Source organism: Desmodus rotundus, chromosome 8, assembly GCF_022682495.2.
Source record: "Desmodus rotundus isolate HL8 chromosome 8, HLdesRot8A.1, whole genome shotgun sequence".
Taxonomy (NCBI): Eukaryota; Metazoa; Chordata; class Mammalia; order Chiroptera; family Phyllostomidae; genus Desmodus; species Desmodus rotundus.
This window is the reverse complement of record NC_071394.1, coordinates 107,501,586-107,523,481: the sequence shown is the minus strand read 5'-3', so window position 1 is coordinate 107,523,481 and position 21,896 is coordinate 107,501,586. Positions and strand designations below refer to the sequence as shown.

General features: G+C 36.8%; 1 protein-coding gene across 4 annotated transcripts in view; it reads left to right on the top strand.

Annotated features, from left to right (window-relative positions):
• ATP2C1 (ATPase secretory pathway Ca2+ transporting 1) overlaps positions 1-20,820 on the top strand; it is a 108,719-nt gene extending 87,899 nt beyond the window's left edge. For all 4 annotated transcript variants that reach the window (XM_024565793.4, XM_024565795.4, XM_024565794.4 and 1 more), the window contains 11 exons: positions 1,837-1,993; positions 5,563-5,733; positions 6,756-6,853; positions 13,085-13,135; positions 14,070-14,236; positions 15,563-15,631; positions 16,245-16,361; positions 17,176-17,323; positions 18,034-18,129; positions 18,656-18,797; positions 20,031-20,820. In XM_024565793.4, the coding sequence (XP_024421561.2) occupies positions 1,837-1,993; positions 5,563-5,733; positions 6,756-6,853; positions 13,085-13,135; positions 14,070-14,236; positions 15,563-15,631; positions 16,245-16,361; positions 17,176-17,323; positions 18,034-18,129; positions 18,656-18,797; positions 20,031-20,161 (1,347 nt within the window). In that variant the 3' untranslated portion in view covers positions 20,162-20,820. The remainder of the gene's footprint in view (positions 1-1,836; positions 1,994-5,562; positions 5,734-6,755; positions 6,854-13,084; positions 13,136-14,069; positions 14,237-15,562; positions 15,632-16,244; positions 16,362-17,175; positions 17,324-18,033; positions 18,130-18,655; positions 18,798-20,030) is intronic.
• The last annotated feature ends 1,076 nt before the right edge of the window (positions 20,821-21,896 follow it).

Genomic DNA, 21,896 nt, shown 5'->3' with positions numbered 1-21,896 from the left:
GTCTCCCCTTTCTGGCCCAGGTCTAGCTCATGGGTCAGGCAAAAGTCACCTCTTGGAATTCTCTCGTCCTTCAGGGGTAAAAGAAATAATCAGATTTGAGGTACTTAGGGTGAATTCTAAAAGCTTCCAGAGGTTTTGGGGTGGGTGGGAGGCCAGGTGAGGGGGAGATCACATATATAAAGGTTTAGGAATTAAAGTTGCTTCTTTGGACTTCAAATACAACATTGGATAGTGGAGGCTGGAAGATAATAGAAGAAAGCATTCAAATTGAGAGGAAATTTATTCCTAGATGAACTAAAAAATGTGGGGATGGAATAAAATGGATATGCCACACATCTTTTCTTGGAAAGATACTGGTGGATATGTGAGTCCAGGATAAGACAATAAACTAAAGAAAAGGAAGACGTAGCACACAGTGAGTTCTAACCAGGAAAGGGGTGGCAAGAATCTCCAGGATGGAGGGGAGAGGGAGTTCTTGTATGCCAGCCGTGCAGCAGGCCTAGAAACCAGGTTTCTCAGATTAGAGAAGGGAAGGAGAACGCGACTCAAGGAGGAAGATCTTCAGCAATAGTATGGGAGTGATAGTTTACCTGCTGACTCGATCAGGAGAAAAATGTCATTTAGCAGGGCTTATAATTACATGGGAGAATTCTGGAATAATAAATAATAAGTATAAAGAAAACCAAGCAAACAAAAAAGGAGGCAGTTACTAATTTTCTAAAAGATGAAGCTTGAGCAGGAAAATAAATATATTTGATTTGTGTACGCCATGAAAACATCATCATGCCTTCCTGCTGCCTCCCTCCCCTCTAATACCTGTTCACTAGTTGTGTGGGGACCAGGCAGATGGAAGCTCCGTGTCAGTGTGATCAGACACTGTAATAAGAGGTAGAGGAAGAGCACGTTATGCTCTGGTTCCTGAATTTCCACTTGGAAGTGCCGCAAGCACTGCCCATATTTATTGGTCAAAGAAAGTTACCCCTGACTTCAAAGTGGGAGGTAGGGACAAGGAAATACATCCCTACTATGGACACATGGAGACCTGGAATGTGTATGAGCTGTTCCAGTGACTACCACTTCATTTGACAGAGAGGAGTCATAAAGTAAACAGGATAGTGAGAAATTTTGCTTTAACTATATTATAATGGTAAGGAGAGGAGGAATAGGTAGTGGGGTAGTCAGACTATCACCTGTCACAACAGAGAATGTATAAAATTGATGAGGAAAAAAGTAACAGTACAACATATTTAGAAACTTGGAGATGAGTACCAAGGAAAACATCTGTACGTCTATAAAGTTTAAAATTGGCTTGCCTCTTTGGGGTATGACTAGAGGTGAGAAGGTTTGGGCAGGGGACTGTGGTTTTCCATTGTAAGCTTTTGTATATTACTTTACTATGATGAAAAAATAGAAAGTCTGATAAAACCCAATTATAAGGTGGTTGTGAGAATTAAATGGGTTCACACACACACATATACACACACACATATAATAACAGCCGATAGAAGGCTGAACCATTGCTTGGACTGATGTTAGATCTCTTTCCTATTAAGTTGTGAGCTTCTTTTCCAATCTCAGAGTGCTTCATCTGGGGTGTAGCGTAGCACTGTCTTCAATGTGTGGGTGTGAGGGTAGAGAGTAGATGCCTTTTTTTGTATAGGATGCAGAAAACCCCCAGATAGGAACTTTTAATCTTTAGAGTTCAAGTGCCAAGCATTAGGCTTGAGTAACTTCCATGAGGATTATGAGAAATGAATGCCACTGGCTTTTGGACTCCAATGGCAGATATGTACAAGTTGAAATTAATTTGAACTTATTTGCTATGCTTTTTCTTAGGATGGACCAGAGATTTGTTTTATGAAGGGTGCTTATGAACAGGTGATTAAGTATTGTACTACGTACCATAGCAAAGGGCAGACTTTGACACTCACCCAGCAGCAGAGAGATCTGTACCAACAAGAGAAGGCACAAATGGGCTCAGCAGGGCTCAGAGGTAAGGTTGCTTCAGCCTAGTCTCCAAGGGTGGAAAGGTAATGCTGTCTCTTAATTGCAGATGAATTCATGCTTCACATCTGAGCTGTCCAGCTGTAGTCCAGGCTTTGTAGAACCCCACCATTTCTCAAGTGTTCTGTTTTGGTTGGCCAACTGGCCCCTAAAACCTGGGAAAATTGGAATATAGTGGGATATGCAATGGCTAGTTCTTAGAGACCTGCAGTGATCTCTGTGAAGATGATAGAAATTGTTTATCTTGTAAGAAGGGAGATGGATGGAGGTCAAGTGATGTTACTCCTTTCTTATTTCATTACTTTGTCTTATTTGTTAATAGATCTAAAACACTTTCTTAAATATTGAAGTCTTACGTCTCTAATTTGGCATTTAAGCTGAGGTGATTGCTTACTTGTTCCTCATCCGCTTCCTTCCCTTGACATTTACCAGAGGTAAAGAAATGCCCAGATTCTGCTGGTGTTTGTGTTCCTGACCAAACGTGATGGAGTGAGAGAGTCTGCCGTTCACACGTATCATCAGGCCGCTTTTCTTAGGGACGTCACATGTGGGATCCAAGGGCCGGGGTTGGGGCCGAACTTGCTTTTCACCTTCTGAATAGTCGTCTGGCTGATGGGACACAAACACACATGCGCGCACACACTCTCTCACTCTCTCTCTCATGTAGTCTCTCTCAAGGAAACTGGAAGAATTGGCTTCCTTAATTTTATTACTTTTTACAAAATGGAAGCCAAGCACTATCATTTCTGGGAGGGGTAAACAAATTATGTAAAAAATCTTCCTAATGGTTCACTTAAGCAAGGGCTTTCTTTGTGTATAAAACATTTGTATAGATTTACAGACTTTCTGATTTACAGGTTTAGAAAGGTATTCTGTGGCTTTACTTGAGGGCAGAGTTTTGTTATTCTTAGCTCACAGCAAGAGGGTTTCAAACTTGGCTTGAATTTAGAGACCTTGAAGAAATCCTAAAGGTCTAGCATGTGCTTCTTGTTTTCCTTAATTTTTAGAGCAGGGGCTTCACGATTTTTTTTTTATTATTCTCTTTTCCTCTGGAGGAATGTGGAGGTTTGTGTATGTGTGGTTTGGTGCTATAATATTGTGAAATAGACCAGAGTTGGTAGAGGAGAAAGTCTTTGCTTCACAGGGCTTTGGAAAACATTCTGGTCATTTGTTTCTTCTTATCTTTGCCTCTTCCTCTGCTTGTGCTCCATTTTCCTTTTCCCTCTGAAATTACTGTAAAGAAGAGAGAAGGATTTTAAATTTAATTTGATATGTACTTAGTGTTGCATCATATAAAACTTAAGTTTTTTAAAGTACACATGGTTCATAATTTTGAAATTAGAGTATGTTTGTTTTTTATATTTTAGTTAGAGATCCTCCACATGAAAAATGTCTAATAGGCCTAAACCCTGTCCCAGACAGTAGCAGTAGATCTTCATTTGCCTAAAGAAGCAAGCAGACAAATACAGGATACTAACCTCTAGGCTAATACCACCCCTCCATTGTGAGTTCAGGTGCTGATCACCCTTTCTTAGGATTTGCTGACACAAACTGATATTGTCCCCGTCTGTTACTATCTGCCTTGATCCCAACACCAGGGACTGTCAAGGGGAAGTCGTATGCCTAACTGTTGATGTAGATGTGTGGCCCATCTATCATACATAAATAGTTAGGTAGGAGGTCTCTCCAGCAAAAGTTCAGCCATTGTTAATATAACAAGTACGGTTTGTGCCACATCAGTGTAACCTGGCAGCCAAGGAGAGTGGGCTGGGAAGTGCATGCGTGAACAGTGACGACTTCACTGTACTAGTCAGTGGGGGTGGTAGGTGTCATTGAGGGAGCGTGTGTACTGTGTGGCCATCACATTCAAAATGAGTGAGTGGAGCAACAAGTCTGCATTAAAGTTTGCGTTAAGCTTGAACATCCCTCCACGGAAACTATTCGGATGATTCAGAAGGGTTTCGGGAATGATGCAGTGAGTGCAGCGCAAATGAAAGTGTGGGACAGAGACTTCAGAGATGGTCACGAGTCTGTCGAAAGTGACCCACGTTCTGGAAGGCCTGCAACAAGCAGAACACCTGAGAATGCTGAACGCGTACGGACTGCAGTCAACAAAGATCGATGGCCGACAGCGTGAGAACTAGAACCAGAAGCTGATCTGAGGATTCCGGAAACTGCTGTGTCTGAGGTTTTGACACAGGATCTTGACATGGAATATGTCATGGCAAGATTTGTTCCACGGCTTCTGCTACCAGAGCAAAAAGATCATCATGCTGCAGTTGGGAGAGAACTGTGTGAGGTCCCAAGGTGCCTACTTTGAAGGGGACTGAGACGTCATTGTCCTAATACAGTTTCTGGTATCTTGTATCTTCTTCAATAAATGTCTGTCTTCATAGTACATAGCTGGATACTTTCTGGACAGACTGCATATGTGACTCAACACTGGAAAAATGGAAGTTTCTGCTTCTAACCTAGGTTTTCCAAATATATCTAATCTTTCATATATTCTGCTTGAGTAAGAATAGGTACTTCCTGTGATCTCCCTGGGACTTTTCAGTTTCCCCATGGGATGCATATGTTTAGAGTGTGTGTGTGTGTGTGTGTGTGTGTGTGTGTTTTCTTTGATAAGTTCTTCAGTCTAGTAATATGCCAGGTAGAGACACATCCCTTTGGCTGATAAGGTAGTTAGTTACCAGAGGTTCCAGGATTCTGAGAATAAACTAAATGATATTTGGCAATGAATAGTACTTTGTACTATCTCTTAAGTGCCCAAGGATGACAGAAGCTAACTGTAAATAATGGTAGGGTTTGGGGCAACTGTAATAGAACGACAATAAAAATGTATATATATATATACCAAAAAAAGAGAAAAGTTAAAAAGAAATAATGGTAGGGTGGTGTTATTTATACTCTTACATTACCAGAGTTACAAATAAGAAATACCTGTTAATGTTATGGAAAGAATGAAGGAATGCAAACTATTGTTTATGTTAGTGGTTTTGTAATCACTTCACAGTTAACTTTACCTCCTTGGTATGTGAAATTGTTACACATTGGGTCTAATTAATTGATACAGCCTTCCCTTCAAGCTATCGAATTATTAAAGAGACCTATAAACTGGAAAGCTGAAGGTAACATTAGTAAAAGCCACCTTTGAAGATGTCTTGTTTAAAATTGACTTTAAAGCTCAACACATCTATGGTTTTTCCAAATAATTAATTGTATTTTCTAAAGAGCCAGTAGTTTATGTTGAAAGGAGCTGCGTATGGTTACTATATGAAAATATTTTTTATTCTTTTCTCGTTTGCCTTCTCTTAACAGTTTTATCTTATTCCTTTTAATTTTTAATGCTTTAAAGCAACCGTGTATCTATAAGCATTGAACTATGATGTCTTACCACATAATAATTTTGGTTTTTAAAGATTATGTAATAACCACAATGACATAATTTTAAGTGATTTATTTGAGAATTGTTACTGTCTGTAGCTTTTATCAAGTAAATTCTAATGTTTTTGTGATTCACATTTTCTCTTTCGGATTTTATTATTACTTCCTAAGTTCTTGCCTTGGCTTCTGGTCCTGAACTGGGACAACTGACATTTCTTGGCCTGGTGGGAATCATTGATCCTCCTAGAACCGGCGTGAAAGAAGCTGTTACAACACTCATTGCCTCCGGAGTTTCGATAAAAATGATTACCGGAGACTCACAGGAGACTGCAGTTGCAATCGGTATTAGGCTGTTTCCTTTTGTTTTTGATAGTTTTTTTAAAAAATTGCTGCAGTGCTTGGTTTAGTGAGCCATTAGACATGCAATGTGTTTGCATAATATTGAGATTATGTATATAATTAAAATTGATCCTTTTGTTTACTTGTGCTCTGTATAAAATTGTGGGACAAAACTTATTTTAGTTTAAAAAGTAATACTGTTTTTTAACTTCATAATCCGCTGTCCTGAGGAGTAAAAGCACTAGATCATGAATGGGAAAGGGAACATGAAAATTAGTGTTTTCCTTTAAAGTATTTTCAAAGCAGTGTTGTACCTATTTTGAAAGACAATAGCTATGTTTATGTTTCTGTTATCTCACCATATATATCTCTGTGCTGTTTGAATGCCATTTATGATTACCTTAAAAAGTAAAAGGGGAAAAAACGTGAAAGTTAGTCTCCCAGAGCCTGTACACTATAATTCATACTGATAAATTTAAGCAGTTTGCTAAAAGTTCATTATTTCTGATTTTATTAATATGGAGAGAGGTTGGGATGGGAGTTTCACATTTTATGTTATTAAAGAAGAATGTTACTAGAAATGTTGACATGGTTGGGAAGGTTATACTTTGAAAAACTTGCAACATTTATTTTTATTTACATAGAACTACATGATTGCCACATCAACCGCCACTTTATTTGACTTTGGATACTTAAAATGCACTCTGATCTTCATTGCAGTTGAGCTGCTGAGCAGAACCTCGTTGGTCTTGTTTCAGTTTTTAGGTTTGATGAGGGAGTAAGTTGTGAAAACTCTTTACTCTTAAATTTAAACAAAAATAAAAGAGTGAAACAGAAAACTCCAGACATCTAAAAATCACATAGGTTTGTCTTACCTAGTAGTTTGTCTTGCAATCCCTTGATACAGAGGTATTTTATACTTAAAAGGGAGTGGATAACAAGTTATATTAACTGAGCATTATGTTGACTAGCCTGTCAAACAAAACCAATTTTTTTGATTGTTTTTTTCTTCCATTGCACTTTAGCTAGTCGCCTGGGATTGTATTCAAAAACTTCCCAGTCAGTCTCCGGAGAAGAACTAGACGCAATGGACGTCCAGCAGCTTTCACAAATACTACCGAAGGTACGCGTAAACGAAAGCCTTTTAGGTGAAAGGCCTTATACTAGGCATTACCATTTCTACTGCTATGAAAATGAAACTATTTATTTGAGAACAGTTAGGACATGACCACAAAATTTGTTAGTCCACATCATGAAATGAAATCTTACCATTGCAATTGGACTTATCATTACGAGTATTTGTGATGCAATCATTATGACTGTCATTGCAAGTTTATTCATGTTAGCAAGAGCCAGGTTTCACCAGAGGAGAGTACTGTATAAACTAGCAATGGTTGTTGGTTTTGTTGTATTTACCAAGTAAGGAATAGAGAGAAAGACCATTACTTTATACTTCTTAACCTTTTGTTCTATTTTAATTGTAGCATGAATATGTAATACTTTTTTTTAAATTGAAATATCATTTACATACAGTAAAATTCACCCTTTTTAATGCACTCTTCTAAGTTTTGACGTTTGGCCTTGTAACTGACACCTCAATTAAGATATAGAACAGTTTCATCATGCCCCAGATTCTCTTGTGCCTTTTTGTAATCAGCTCCTCCCTCTGCTTCCAGAACGATGCACCCACTGGTTTGTTTTCTGTCCCTCTAGTTTTGCTCTTTGCAGAATGCATAAAACATGGAACCATGCAGCATAAAGCCCTGAATCTGTTTCTTTCACTTACTGGCACTTGCGTTTGAGATTTATCTATGTTGGTTGTGTGTATGTGTGTATTAGCAGTTCTTCTTCTGTTTGCTGAGTAGTATTCACTGTATGGGTGTATGTTACCTATTCACCACCTCAGAGACATTTGAATTATTTCCAGTTTTTTCAGATTATGAATAAGCTACTATAAAAACATTTGTGGGTAAATTTTTGCATGAATATAAATTTTTATTTATTTTGAGTAAATACCTAAGAGTTGTTACTGGGTCATATGGTTCATGTATGTTTATCTTTGTAAGAAACTACCAAGTTGCTTACAATCTTGCTTTATTATTTTGCAACTCTCTCGGCAGTGTTTGGAAATTCTGATTGCGCTCCATCTTCACCAGCACACAGGGTAGTCAGTTCTCCCACTCCTCATTCCGATAGGTATATAGTGGCATCTTATTGTGGGTTTAACTTGCATTTTCCTTACAAGTAGTGATGTTGAGTATCTTTTCATGTGCTTTTTTTTTTTTTGCCATTCATATATCTTTAGTGAAGTGTCTGCCCTGCCTATTTTTTAAAAATTATGTTTATGTTCTTAGTGAATTTTGAGTGTCCTTTGTGAAATACTTGATTTCAAGTATTTTTTCCCAGTTTATGGCTTATCTTTTTGTTCTCTTAACACTGTATTTCAAAGAGCAGACGTTTTAAATTTTGATGTAGTCCAGTTTATCAATTTTTTCTCTTATGGGTCATTTTTTGATGCCTTATCAAAAACTCTGCCTAATTCCAAATCACACATGTTTTTCCTGTGTTTTCTTCTACAAGTCTTATATTCTTAGTTTTTACACTAAGGTCTGTGATGCATTTTGAGTTAATTTCTCTCACACTGTGAGAAATGAGTTATGGTCCTTTTTTTTTTTTTTTTTTGAATGGGGATGCGTGTTTGTTCCATCACTATTTGTTGAGAAGATTATCCTTTCTTCATTGAAATGTCTTTTCTAACAAATTATTTATAACACAGTAATTTCTTTAGGACCAGGCTCCCTGGTGTGAGATTAACTTATGTTGGGATGTTTTGTGGGGGCTTTACAAAGCCTGGTTTGTGGGTACACCAGTTCCATAGGAGGGACCCCATAAGATGTAGGGAGCATTTTTGCATCCAAGTTGCTGAAAGTTTGAATTTCTTGTCCTCGTTGTTACTTTTTCATTTATGCATGTATATGTATATGTCCTTTAAAATAAGTGCTTATTATCTGGTATTTATTTTATTAGACACTATGTAGCTATCCACTGACAGTAATAAAATGTGCTACCTTCTCTTTTACTTCACTTACTTTACACTCACAGCTGCAAGTTAGATAGTGAGAACACTGGGTTTTCTTAAATTATTTCTGCATCTTAAAGCTTGTCTTTTCATAATACTTTCTGATTAGAAAATTTATTCACTAGTAGTATGTTTATTGTGGAAAAACTGAAAAACCTAGAAAAGTAAGAGTTACAATGCAAACTCCCTGTAATACAATCCAGATACTCAGAAGTTACACACCCACAGAGCACCCAAGATAATAAAATAAATTAACCCATGCTTCTTTTTCAGATGTTTAACAAAACTTGTGTTGTTTGTGAGTTTAACAGAGCCTGGTTGGTACTTTATAGTGTTACAAGCCTGAACATTCATGTAACAGAACTTTAGCATTCCTGAAATCTTAGATATTATTATAAAACATCTTTTTTAATGGCTGCGCAGTGTTCTGCTTTGGGTACACTGTGTGTACAAACACACAGCAAACATATGGCTATATAACCATTTTGGTTTTTTTGAAATTTGAGCTTCCATTTCTATTTTGTTACTATAAATAACACCTTTAAGGATGATAATAGTAGCAACCATTTACCATGTGCCAGGCAATTCATACATTACATATGTTATCTACTTACTCCTGATAACCACCTTATAAAAGATAGGCAGCTTTGTTTTTGCTGATGAGGAAATTGAGGCACCGAGAACTTGGGAGACCTAACTGAAGTCGCAGAGCTGATGAGGGGTGGTATTGGCGTTGGGACTGGAGCCCAGGTCCGTGTGAATCCAGAGTTCATCCTCTGTTGCTTACTGCGTCATAAACATTATTGTATGTAAGACTTTGTGTCCAGTTCTGATTGTTTCTGTGGAATACATTTGTATGTGTGAAGTGATAAGACCAATGGTCGACATATTTGTAAAGCTCGTAACACGTATCGATGAATTGCCCTCTGAAAGGGTTTCCGTTTCTGTTTCTACAAGCTGCACTTCGTGCATTAAGTCCCTACACCTCCAGCCTCACTTGCAGTTAGATTTTCGATTTGGTTACTATTAGAAATGCACTCTTTTGCTCTTCCATGTTTTCTTTTTCTCTTTTTCAAGCTCTAGACACTCATGAATGGTGTTTTCAGAGCCTATGGGAGTAAGTGTGGGTATTTGCTTTGTTTTAGGTTTAGTGGAAAAGGTGTTTTCATATCTGAATGGGACTTTGTTTGTGTCTTATCCTGTTGGTTTCTTTTTAACATTTGTTTCTAAAAGAATAAATCTTGTGTTAGGTTCCCTGGGAGTGTTGGGACAAAAGTGTACATTAATGAATATATGTGAAATCTGCAGTCAATTGAACATTTTTCTCACTTGAACTTTGCTCAACCCATTCTTCTAGATCTTTTCCCAGAAGTGCTAACAAGTAGTGAAACTAACAAATTAAAATTTTACTTTGTTATTTTATTATTTTAATTTTAATTTGCTTTCTTCAGTTCACTCTCTGGCTCTGATAACAAAATGCTAATGATCTGAAAACCAACGTAAAGGTAGGTAGACAAGGAAGAAGCAAATTACAGTTTACACCATTAGCTTAGACAAATTACATCATTGGTCTTTTCCAAAAAGAGTTTTTGTGCATTAATTGATTAGGTAGATACCTTGACACTGTTCCAAAGAAACTAAAAATAAAAAATAAAAAACTTAAGCCTAGTGAGAAGTTCATTCATTGAATTGCTTCCTGTTGTCCTACTCCAAAGACAAATTTCATAAATAATAGGGCTTTCTTTCAGGTATTTTATGTCTTTTGAATATCTAAGTCTTTTTTTTCTCCAAATACTATTAATGTATTTTTTTAGTCCTTTGAGTTTAGCTGGGCTCCCTGCCCCTACTTCCCCCATGTTCCCACCCCTCACCCCAACTTTCCCCACTTCCCGCTTGTGTCTATGTAACTCTCTTATAGCCAAAATGTGTTCTTGGTCTTATGCTTTTACTTCAGGTCAGTTCGAATAGCTTTTCATTTATTAGTGTTAAGAACAAAACTTTTCTTCTCAATTGTCAGCTCACTGAGATTTTTTCTACATGTACTAAATCATATTAATTTCTGTTCCTTATTAAAATGCTTTTCAGTTTTCCCTTTCCATAATTTAACCACACATTTGAAATCTCTTAACATTGCTGTATCCCTTTAATTGCTGGAGCCAATTAAAAAGTAGTATAAAAGCTGAATTTTGCTTAATTACTTAAAAGTCCATCTGAGAGTTCTCATTGTTTTTGTTTATGGTTTCTTGCAGTTTGTTCTATAGTTCCCATCATTAAATGCGGACATCCTCTTTTGTTTTTTGTTTTTTATAGCAGTACTTGCATTTGTTATTTCTATCAAACCTACTAACCAAGTTCCTGTAATATCATCCCAATTCGTGTGCTGTTTAATTTTTGGTAGCTTCTAAATATTTTTTCTTCAATGTGTCAGGTAACTTTTTATATATCTTAGAAGATTTGGGGACGTTTGGCAGGTTATTTTAATGCTGGGAATGCTTTTAAAATTAAGCTGTCTAATATTTTCCTACTTTCTCTTTCAAAATTTTCTTTTTCTGGTGCAACGTGTCTGTTAATGTTGATCAAAAGAACTGTTGAGTACTGACCACAAATATGACACTGCAAAATAAGTACCCATGAGAAGAGAGAAATCCTTTGCAAGTTGCTTCTGAAAATGCTTAGCCTTTCCCCCCTCCCTTTAATGATTTTTATCTTTTCCTGTCATGTTACTCCCTAAAGTCTCTCCTTTTCCAACAAAGTCCTACTTCCTTCCTGCTATCCTTTTACCGTGTACTGTTGTCCTCATCCTGTTTTCCCCCCTTGTGCTGCCAAACTACAGTGATTTTACCCAGTGCTTCCCTCTAACCAGTGTGTTCCCTTTTTCTGGGTGAAGAAACAGACATAAGTGGGAAGTGATCGTTAATGGGTGAAATTCAATTACCCTCACATTTAATCCTAGCTCTGTGACATAGTGATGTAGTTTAATTTTTACTCATTTCTAGGGTTTTTTAATATCTCATTTCTTTAGGCCATAATTTTGTGTATTAATTTTTAATATTTTTACTCAACTAAAAGGATTAACTTGTTCATCCTTGTGTCTTAAGAACAAATTTTTGTGCAGTGTTATTGTTACCAAATTGACCCATGGTGGGGAATGATATACTATTACCGAATGGACCCCCCCTTTTCTCCCATGGTATCCCTGTACTAGGTTGCCTTACCTGCCTCCAGGGAATTATAGCTCTCAATGTCAGAGATTGGTGAAAAGGAAAGGAATTATTTATTCAAAAGTTATACAGACTTAAGAGTAATGACTTAATGTCTTCATTAAAATCCCAAAGTCCCTTAAAACACCCACAAACACACACAGTCCTTCCTTCTCCACTTTGCCCAGTCCAGAGTACCGTATTATGTGGCTATGAAAATCGCCGTGGCTTGGAAGTGGTGCTGGAGAGAGGGACAGCAAGGCAGACACTCAGGTCTCTGAGACACTGGGGAGCGACCTCTTTGGAGCAGTGGATGCCTGCAGGCGCAGGAAGTGTAGTCTCCTGCGGCATTCAGAACTGAGGTTTGATGAAGGGAGAGCGGAGGCACCTGTCCCCCTCTAGGCTCTCCTGGTTGTACTGTTGGAGAGGACTATAGGGATGGCCCATGTTTTGTGGAAAAATCAGGTTAAAGCAGTGTGGAAAAAAGGGAGGACATAGGGGATTTTTGCTGGTTGCTGATGACTGACTTTGGGGCACAAGGAAAAGGTTTCAGAAGACAGGAGATGGGCTCAGAAAAAGGGATCAAATGCATGGTTTGGAGAGAGAAGATCATATGAGCAGTTGGAGATACAGTGGAAGAGATCGTAATGAATTAACCTGAATAAAAGAGCATGAGCAGACACTTGACACTTACAGAAAAGGTGGGGGCGCTCTGTAGGTACGGGGAAGCCGCCGTTCTTTCTCTCTGCTGAGACAGAACAGGGAAGCGGCCGTTTCAGCTGTGTGCTGGTGTCGTGAGGAGACAGATGGGAGAGTTTTCCCTTTCTCCGTCTCTGCAGCACTTCAAGAGTGAGGCTGTTTCTCTTCAGAGATTGTGTATTTCCTGTGGTACCTTTGGTAAAGTTTGAAATGACGAGTGTCTTAACAAACATGTGGCATGTTGCTTAAGCTTGATCTCTGTGGCAAATGACATACAGTTTAGATTCATAATTTAAAAAAACGTTAGTTATAAGCATATGGGTTATTCCGATATTTCTAACATTGAAGATTTTTGATGTGTCTTTTATCTTAACAGGTTGCAGTATTTTACAGAGCTAGTCCAAGGCACAAGATGAAAATTATTAAGGTGTGTCTCTAAGAATCAGATTGCTTAATCTATATATCTAAGGTGCTCCTTCTTATCTTTCCTTATGTTTGCCTTACTAGGAATATTAGATAGAGCATTAAAGTCAGAAGTACTGAGGGGCAATCACGTAAGGAAGGTGTAAAAGAAGGCTTTAATGAGATGCCTGCAAGTACAACCGACTTTGCAGGTGAACAGGGTAGAAGTCTGTTCTGACAAGGGTCTGTCGTCTGAATGTGAGCAGCAGTGACTACTTAGAAACCGAACAAGTATAGTTTGTAAACAGTAAATTGTAAATAGTAGTTCAAAGGCTATGTGAATATGTATATAATTTTATATATTAGATATGTGTATATATATATATATATACACACACACACACACACACACACACACACACACACACACACACACAACTCACATAGTATCCATTAGTTAATGGACTAAAATTATTAATTACCATAGCCTCATGTTGTATTAGTTCAGGGTGTCTTAACCTTAGCACTGTTGACATTTTGGACTGGATAACTTTGTCGCGAGGGGCTGTCCTTTGTACTGTAGGATGTTCAGGGAGGTTCCCTGACCTCTACCCTCTAGGTGTCAGTGGCATCCCCCAGGTCACGGCAGTCAGAAAGGCCCGCAGACGTCGCGAGGTGTCCCCTAGAGGACGAGACTGCCCGAGGAGCACTGTGTGACCGAATGTAGATTAGACTTCAGACACACACTTCTCAAACATTGGGGATATTGAAAAGATGCTTTCTAAAGCTTTGTCCTGAGACCTCAGTATATTGAAATTTATTGAGAACTTGATGGTCTGTATCATTTCTAATCTTAATTATGTGAAAAAAATAGAGAGGGTTTATTTATCACTTTATCTCTAGAAGCAGCATTTTCATCAGAATTCCTCCCTAACCCCTCCCTCCCTCCTCCCCTGTAGTCTTTACAGAAGAACGGATCAGTTGTAGCCATGACAGGCGATGGAGTAAATGATGCGGTTGCTCTGAAGGCTGCAGACATCGGCGTGGCCATGGGTCAGACTGGCACCGATGTTTGCAAAGAGGCAGCCGACATGATCCTGGTGGATGATGATTTCCAAACAATAATGTAAGTTTTGTTTCAGTATTCACTGTGTATCAGAGAACCGTCTCCCATCCTTTCTGCCACCTCATCCCCAGACAATTCAGGTAGAAAAGAGTAAGCGATACTTAAACATTGGATGAATTAAACTATTTTACTAGATCAGTTAATCTTATTTCATGGGGTAGCCTGTAGTTCTGGAGAAAATTACTCTGTGTGGAATGGAAAGGACATAATAAATGGAAGGGCCATTCATTAAGAAATATTTACTGAGTGCCAGTTAGGAGTCACATTTTTCTGGCCTTAAGTGTGGTGGTACAGCAGTGAGCCTGTATGGGGTCTTTATTCTAGTTAAATTCAGGCCATCAGAAATAGGCATGTGCATGACCATATAATAAATATGAAAAATAATCAAGTTCTCATCCATACCTATTTCCTTATGTCAGTAATTGTTCGTGGTATCAATGACACAGCTTACTAAGTTAGAGTAACTTTGTTTCAGCCACAGTTTCTAATTGATTTAAGATTCTTATGTAATAGATGGTGGTGTCAGATTCACAGTGCAGGTGGGAGTCACCTGAAGCCTGTTTTTTTGATAATCACCTATCTGCCAACCTGAGTCTTAGTCATTTCAGTGACCATGCTACTTACATGCCCACGGTACTTCATTAACCCATTGTGGCCTAAGTGAAGCATGTGGGAACGCAGAACTCAGAATTGCTAAGCTCTTGTAATAATATATTTTCTTTCCATTCGTAGAATTGTATAAAAACCTTGGAAGAAAGGGGGTGTTGTTTTAAAAACACCTATTTTCCTAGATTCAACCAAATGAATGAGATAATTTACATGAATCTTTGTAATATGATTTCACTGCATCTATCTAATTATGTATAGAAGCAAAAATAGTTTAAATTCTGTAATTCTTGTATATCTCATTGCCATTTATTTCCTGACATACATTAACTTAACCCCCATACATGCATCTTGAGTGTTTAAGAAAAATAAATGGGTTAAAGAAGATTATTATTTTAGTATTATAAGTGTGTAGTATTGTATCTTATGTAGAAAGACAATATGTGATTTTAATGTTGAAATATCCTTTTAAGAACAATAATTTTAATATTGTAGAGTGAAATTAGTTCAGGTGGGGCTTATTATCAGGCTTTACTTTAATTTTTGCTGGAATGATGTTTCCATATTTTTTCTAATCTTAATTATGTGAAGAAAAGAACAGATTTTTTTTAGCCATGTATGTGTTACATCAATTGGAAATTTGTTTTCAAAATTAGTGTTTTAGTGTAGATATCTTTATTTTTGTGTAATAATATTTTCTCACTTTTTTTAAAATTTCAGGTCTGCAATTGAAGAGGGTAAAGGGATTTATAATAACATTAAAAATTTTGTTAGATTCCAGCTGAGCACGTAAGTGTGTAAGAAGTTTTTCACCATGAGTCATAGATAAATTACACGAATATTATAATTCAAGCAGAATGCATAGAAGCTTCTCGACTTTCTTTCTGCGGGTTGTTCCATATATTTTCCAAAATGAAAACTAATTCAAATGTTAACAATGGTATGGCTAATAGGTTGTTAATGCGAACCTTAGGTGTCTGTATTACCATCCCGTATAGAAGCCTTTGTGGTTTATTTAATGGCTCCTGAAATAACTGAGGGGTTCAAATCTTAGTGTTTCCTCTTGGTGTATTTTTCCAAAAGTAAAAGGGCTTTTCTGTAGTCAGAAAAAGTTACCAAAATACGTCAAAATTGTTAGTTGTTAAGTAGCAACAGCTACTCTGAATTCAACTGAAAGAATCTTCCTCTTTTTATTATTGTTATGTAAACATCTTGAAGATTCTTTATTAAAATGCTGTGGATTGGAAGAGTTAGCTCCTGGTTTCAAAATGTTCTTAGAAATATAGGGTTCCTTTAAAAACATGGTAGTACCGTGAGATTTTTAAATGCTAAAAAAGTGATGTCTTAAATTAGTAGAATCGTACTAAGCTGACAGATTTTTTTAAATGACTTTTCTCAACAGGAGTATAGCAGCATTAACTTTAATCTCATTGGCCACATTAATGAACTTTCCCAATCCTCTCAATGCTATGCAGATTTTGTGGATCAATATCATCATGGACGGGCCTCCAGCTCAGAGGTAAGAGTTTTTTGATGCATGAACTGGAAAGATAAGGAAGGTATGATATCCTGATAATTGAGTTTTAAGACTTGGTTCATAGATAGCATTAGAAATCTTTGCATCAACGTGTTTGTTGTAAATTGAGTGATGTGTGCATATCATTTATTTTCTTTGGGTGCTCACTCGTCCTCCTGGATCTGAGCCTTCACCCTGTGGTCACTGAGACCAGATTGGGGCAGTGCCTGCCCTGAGGAAGTAATCTTTTGGTTCCTAATAATGGGATGTAATGGGGAAATCTCTGAGTTTAGTGCTATTAGCTAGACTTTGTTACCAGTTTTAGAGACTTAGGGAAGTACTAAAGGACCTAAGCATTGGGGTATTTTCTTTTGTAATAATGGGGCCATAGATACCACTTCCCAGTATAAAGAGTAGTTGAGTAATACTTATCAGTGGCCATTACAACAGATCCTCCTAGTTGAAACCTGCCTGCATGAAAGGTATTTCAAAGTCCAGTTGGTAGGTCATGTATTTCAGGCCATATTTGAAATAAGTAAACTTATAAGTAAATGAGATTGGACAACCTTTTGAAATTGGACTCTTAGTCTCCTATTAAACTGTACCAAATAGATAAGGGTAAAATAAAAGAAGGAAGAGTGGTAAAATTTGTGGTTATTTTCGAGTAACCATAGCCAAGGTTTCTTTTATAATTCAACACTTTGTTTTTATAAGAAAGCGTTTAGTTTTCTGGATAATTGAGGTTAATCAGACTTGAAAGTAACAAATCCAAAACCTTAAAACTTTAAAGTAATTCACTTTTCTATTTGTTTTGAAGCCTTGGAGTAGAGCCAGTGGATAAAGATGTCATTCGTAAACCTCCACGCAACTGGAAGGACAGCATTTTGACCAAAAACCTTATACTTAAAATACTTGTTTCATCAATAATCATTGTTTGCGGGACTTTATTTGTCTTCTGGAGGGAGGTATAGTCACTGGATAAGCTGTTTTATTAACATGTATTTTGTATGATAGGACTCAGTTATTTTTGTGTGTTATGGAAGGCTGGAAAGTTAGGAGAGCTCTTTGAAAAATTTGATAATAGAAACATTTTTATTTCTTTAAAATGATTTATTTATTTATTTTTAGAGCGAGGGGAGGGGAGGGAGAAAGAGAGGGAGAGAAACATCAATTTGGGGGAGAGAAACGTTGATCGGTTGCCTTCTGCACACCCCATACCAGGGACTTGGCCCACAATCCAGGCATGTGCCCCAACCGGGAATTAATAAAAACATTTAAACATGTTTGATTTTAGTCTTTATGGATTATTGGAATTTCAGATTTGTTTATTAGACTAATTTAAATCTGCAAAGATTATCAGGTACAATAAAAATATATTAAAATTTGGGGAGATGGTAGAAAATCTGAGTCTTTAAGCTATTTTATTGTCATCACAATGAAAGTTGTTTTAATATCCATTATACGGTTGGTGAGAAGACTTTTTACTTTGTGGTGACTCCAGCTGTTCATTAACAGACTGACTTAAATGGCATGTAGGAAATTTAGGTAGCTTATGTTTTTATATCATAAGACTAAAGGTATTTTGTCTGAATGGAAAGGAAATATTAGCCATTTAAAAGCATGAAGTATTTGTCCATTAAATTCAGCCACTGACAGTCATTTTTCCTCTGGACAGCTGCGAGACAATGTGATAACACCCCGAGACACCACAATGACCTTCACATGCTTTGTGTTTTTCGACATGTTCAATGCACTAAGTTCCAGATCCCAGGTATGCTGATTGATTCACTTGGGTAGAGCACTTTCTAATGGTAAGCAGGCAAGGATTATGGGTTTTTAGCTTTCCTTGATTTTGTAGACATAGATTACAGCCTCAGATACAGCTTTCCTACAGACACATGCCTGCAAACACGTGTCATAATGGGGATGGGGCATTTGGGAAGATAAGCCTTACCTTTGACCAGAAAATCAAAGTAAATCTCAGGTGTTATCACCTGATCTTTATTCTTTCCATTCTCTTATTATCTGGATATATTCAGGTTAACATTATCCAAGCATAGGGCAGACCTCATTGGTTCTGTTAAGGGGGTATTAGTCTCCTATTAGAAGTATAAGAATGATTTTTTTTTTGTATATTAATTTTTTCTTGTTACTTCGGTCAGCATGTGAAAGGTTAGGACATTTTAACTGCCATTGTAGAATCCCATCCAGCTTATTAAAAATTAGAGGTGACTGTAATAATAAAGTAGTTGCTTCTATGACCAAGAAGTAATAATCGAATTCTGCTCTGCCAACAGACCAAGTCCGTGTTTGAGATTGGACTCTGCAGTAATAAAATGTTTTGCTACGCAGTTCTTGGATCCATCATGGGACAGTTACTAGTTATTTACTTTCCTCCACTTCAGAAGGTTTTTCAGACTGAGAGCCTAAGCATACTGGGTAAAGCACATGTTCTTTGTAATTTATATATTTTAGATGAATTGTAAGTATTTTCTAATGCATTGGTTCTGATAAAAATTTTCTTGCAAAAAGTGAAATAAGAAAAGTTACTGACTTGATCTGAAAAAGGAGTGTGTTCTGGTTTTTCACTGGGAGAAGTTTAGGGGAGTCACTCTCCTAACTCTGAGTTTATTATTTCTTTTCTAATTTTTATAGGTTATTGTCAAAATCATATTTGGCTATTTTGAAATAAAGCAAGTCAAAACTTGTTATAGAGTTATTGTAGTTTATAACTCTTCAGTCTTATGTGAAGAAAAAACTAGTTGTAAGCTCACTAAAAACCAAATTGCTTTTCTATAAAATTATAATTTTGATAATTAAACTAATATTTCACTGTTGTTACTTGCTAATTTGTAATTCTTATTTTAATCAAATAACAGCCTGATCCTAAAAGCAGAATATTATTAAGATTATGTGGAAGATAGACATTATTCTTGCACATACTGTGCATTAAATATTACAATATGGTACATTTAAAGATTAATTTTCCTATATAAGTGTGAAGACTGAAGTATTTTAGGTAATGCTGCTTTTAATTGTTTTTTTTTAGTTAATTTAGATATTTATGAAATGAGTTATGCAGCCTCACTGGATTTTTTGTTATAAGTTTACCTTAAAAGTGAACTAGTTTAATGTTAATATTTTAATTTCACATTCACACCTCTTCCTCTTTAAAAAAATAGGTGTTTTAAGGAGACAGCTGCAGTTTTTCAAGCAGGAAAGAATGAGTTAGTGTGAACACTGTTGCGACCACATGGTCTTTAAAGATGAGTCCTTCTGGGCTTTCAGATGGAATAGACGCAGATTTCCAAATGGTGTTTACATAGGCATTTCTCAGTCAAATTAGTTACCACTGCCTCAATGATCTATTAAATAGGAAGCTCTTGCTGGTGTTGCTGTTAAAGGTTATAGTTACCATGTTATCTGTGGTTTAGGGACAATAGTCAGAGGACTTGGGTTCTGTTCACAGCCGTGTGACTTTGGATAAGTCACTTCATCACCTTGAGTGTGACTTCCTGCCTTTTATACTGAGGCTGATTATCTACCTCATGGAACGGTGGTAAAACAATGTCTTTTAAAAGCTATAGTAAAATGTTAGGAAAATGTAAGCTATTGAGCTTTGCAGCTACACGTTTCAAAGAATCACAAACCCCAATGTATTTTCTCTTGCAGATCTGCTGTTTCTTTTGGGTCTCACCTCGTCCGTGTGCATAGTGGCAGAAATTATAAAAAAGGTCGAAAGGAGCAGGGAAAAGATTCAGAAGCATGTTAGCTCAACATCGTCGTCTTTTCTTGAAGTATGATGCATATTGCATTCTTTTATTTGCAAACTAGGAATTGCAGTTTGAGGATCATTTACAAGGGCAAATTCAAGAAGATAATGAAGATTTGAGAACTTTTTAACTTTTCATTGACTAAACATGAGCATTAACGTTAAAGACTTGATTGGAGACTTTGACGTGCTGACAGTCCCAAATGAAATTATGCAACTTTGATAACAAATTCCTTGATTTAAATTGGCTTTTGAGATTGAGGGGAACTTTATAAAGCACATGAGCATTTATTTAATTAAAAAAAAAAAAACAGGCAAAACCTAAACCACTTAAAGAGGTCTAACAATACAAATACACTGTCTATCTTAGATAGATATAAATATTTTTTTTAATTTTTAAATATTGTACTATTTATGGTGATGGGGCTTTCTTACTAATACACAAATAAATTGAATCATTTCAAAGGCATTCTGTTCGATTTAGAAATTGATTGCCAGGAGTGCCATATTCAGCTACTGTATTTCCTTTTTCCTGCAATGTAAGCAGCTCAGATACCTTGTGTTACCATTTTTGTATCTCAAGTTTTTTGCACAGGATGTGACCACTGTCAAATCACTGTTCTTTTCTTTCTTTTTGTGACTGAAAAGCCTATACTGCAATTTTAAGTAAATGTTTGCTTTTCTTAGTAAGTATAAATGGTTGCTTTTTTCCTCCCCCAGCTATGAGTCTTTGGTCTAGCAAAATTCATATAGGGCTGTCAAGTGGCTGTCTAGTTCGGGTAGTCATGTCTGTAATTAACACTTAGTCAAAGAGTCAAAAATATTTAAGACTGGGCTGAAAGTTATAAAAACTTATATTAACATGTTATGCCTTCTTTCAGAGTCAAATATAAATGTACACTTTGTCAAATATCATTTTGTCATCCCCTAAATATAAATCCAAGTACCTCTTCTGAATAACTGAATTTTATTATTCTTAATGTCTTTTTAAGCATCTTTTTAAGGAAGTATAGAGTGTTATACTTTGACAGTAAAAAAGCCCCATGCCCAAACAGGTGGTTTCAGAACCAGGGTACATGTGGAAGGTGCTGTGCTGGCCTTGCTCTCCACGTGTCTGTAGCCTCTCTGGCCCAGATTGCAGCCCAACCCTGAGCCTGTCGCTTCTCCTACTTACACTGCTTGTTTCTGGCCTTCTTTCTTTTCACTGGGCCTGCTAGAGAATAGATGGCTTCGCTCTTGTATTGCCGTCAGTTTTTATGGTATTTGATGAAGTATGGGTAATTTATTTAGAAGGTGTGGCAGATTTGGGCCAGAAATTCAAAACTGCAAATCCACTTTCCTGTTAACTTTGTTTCTGAAACAAAAATGGGTCTTAAATTCAATGTTTAATTCTTCCTGAAGTGAGCTAGTTTTGTATTTTATAATTATTCTTTATTTTTTAAACTCTCAGGACAAATCAATGTGTATTTTTTATCACCTCTATTAAACTGCCAGTGTCAGTACTGAAATGTTACCAATGATAGGGAAAGTATCTGTACTTTGAGTCTTTGTTAGTGAAGATGGGGAGTATAAGGAGATGATATGTTTGCAGCTTATTCTACTTTACCCTTTAAGACTCAATAGTCAAAAAGAAAAAGAAAAAAAAGACTCAATAGTCAGATCTCATTAGCCAGAACATGGAGGCCGTTGTCCACTCAGCTTTATCTCTGGTGACATGATGTCGTGCTCCTAAATTTCGTAATGATTTTTCTTTTTGTTACAAAGAC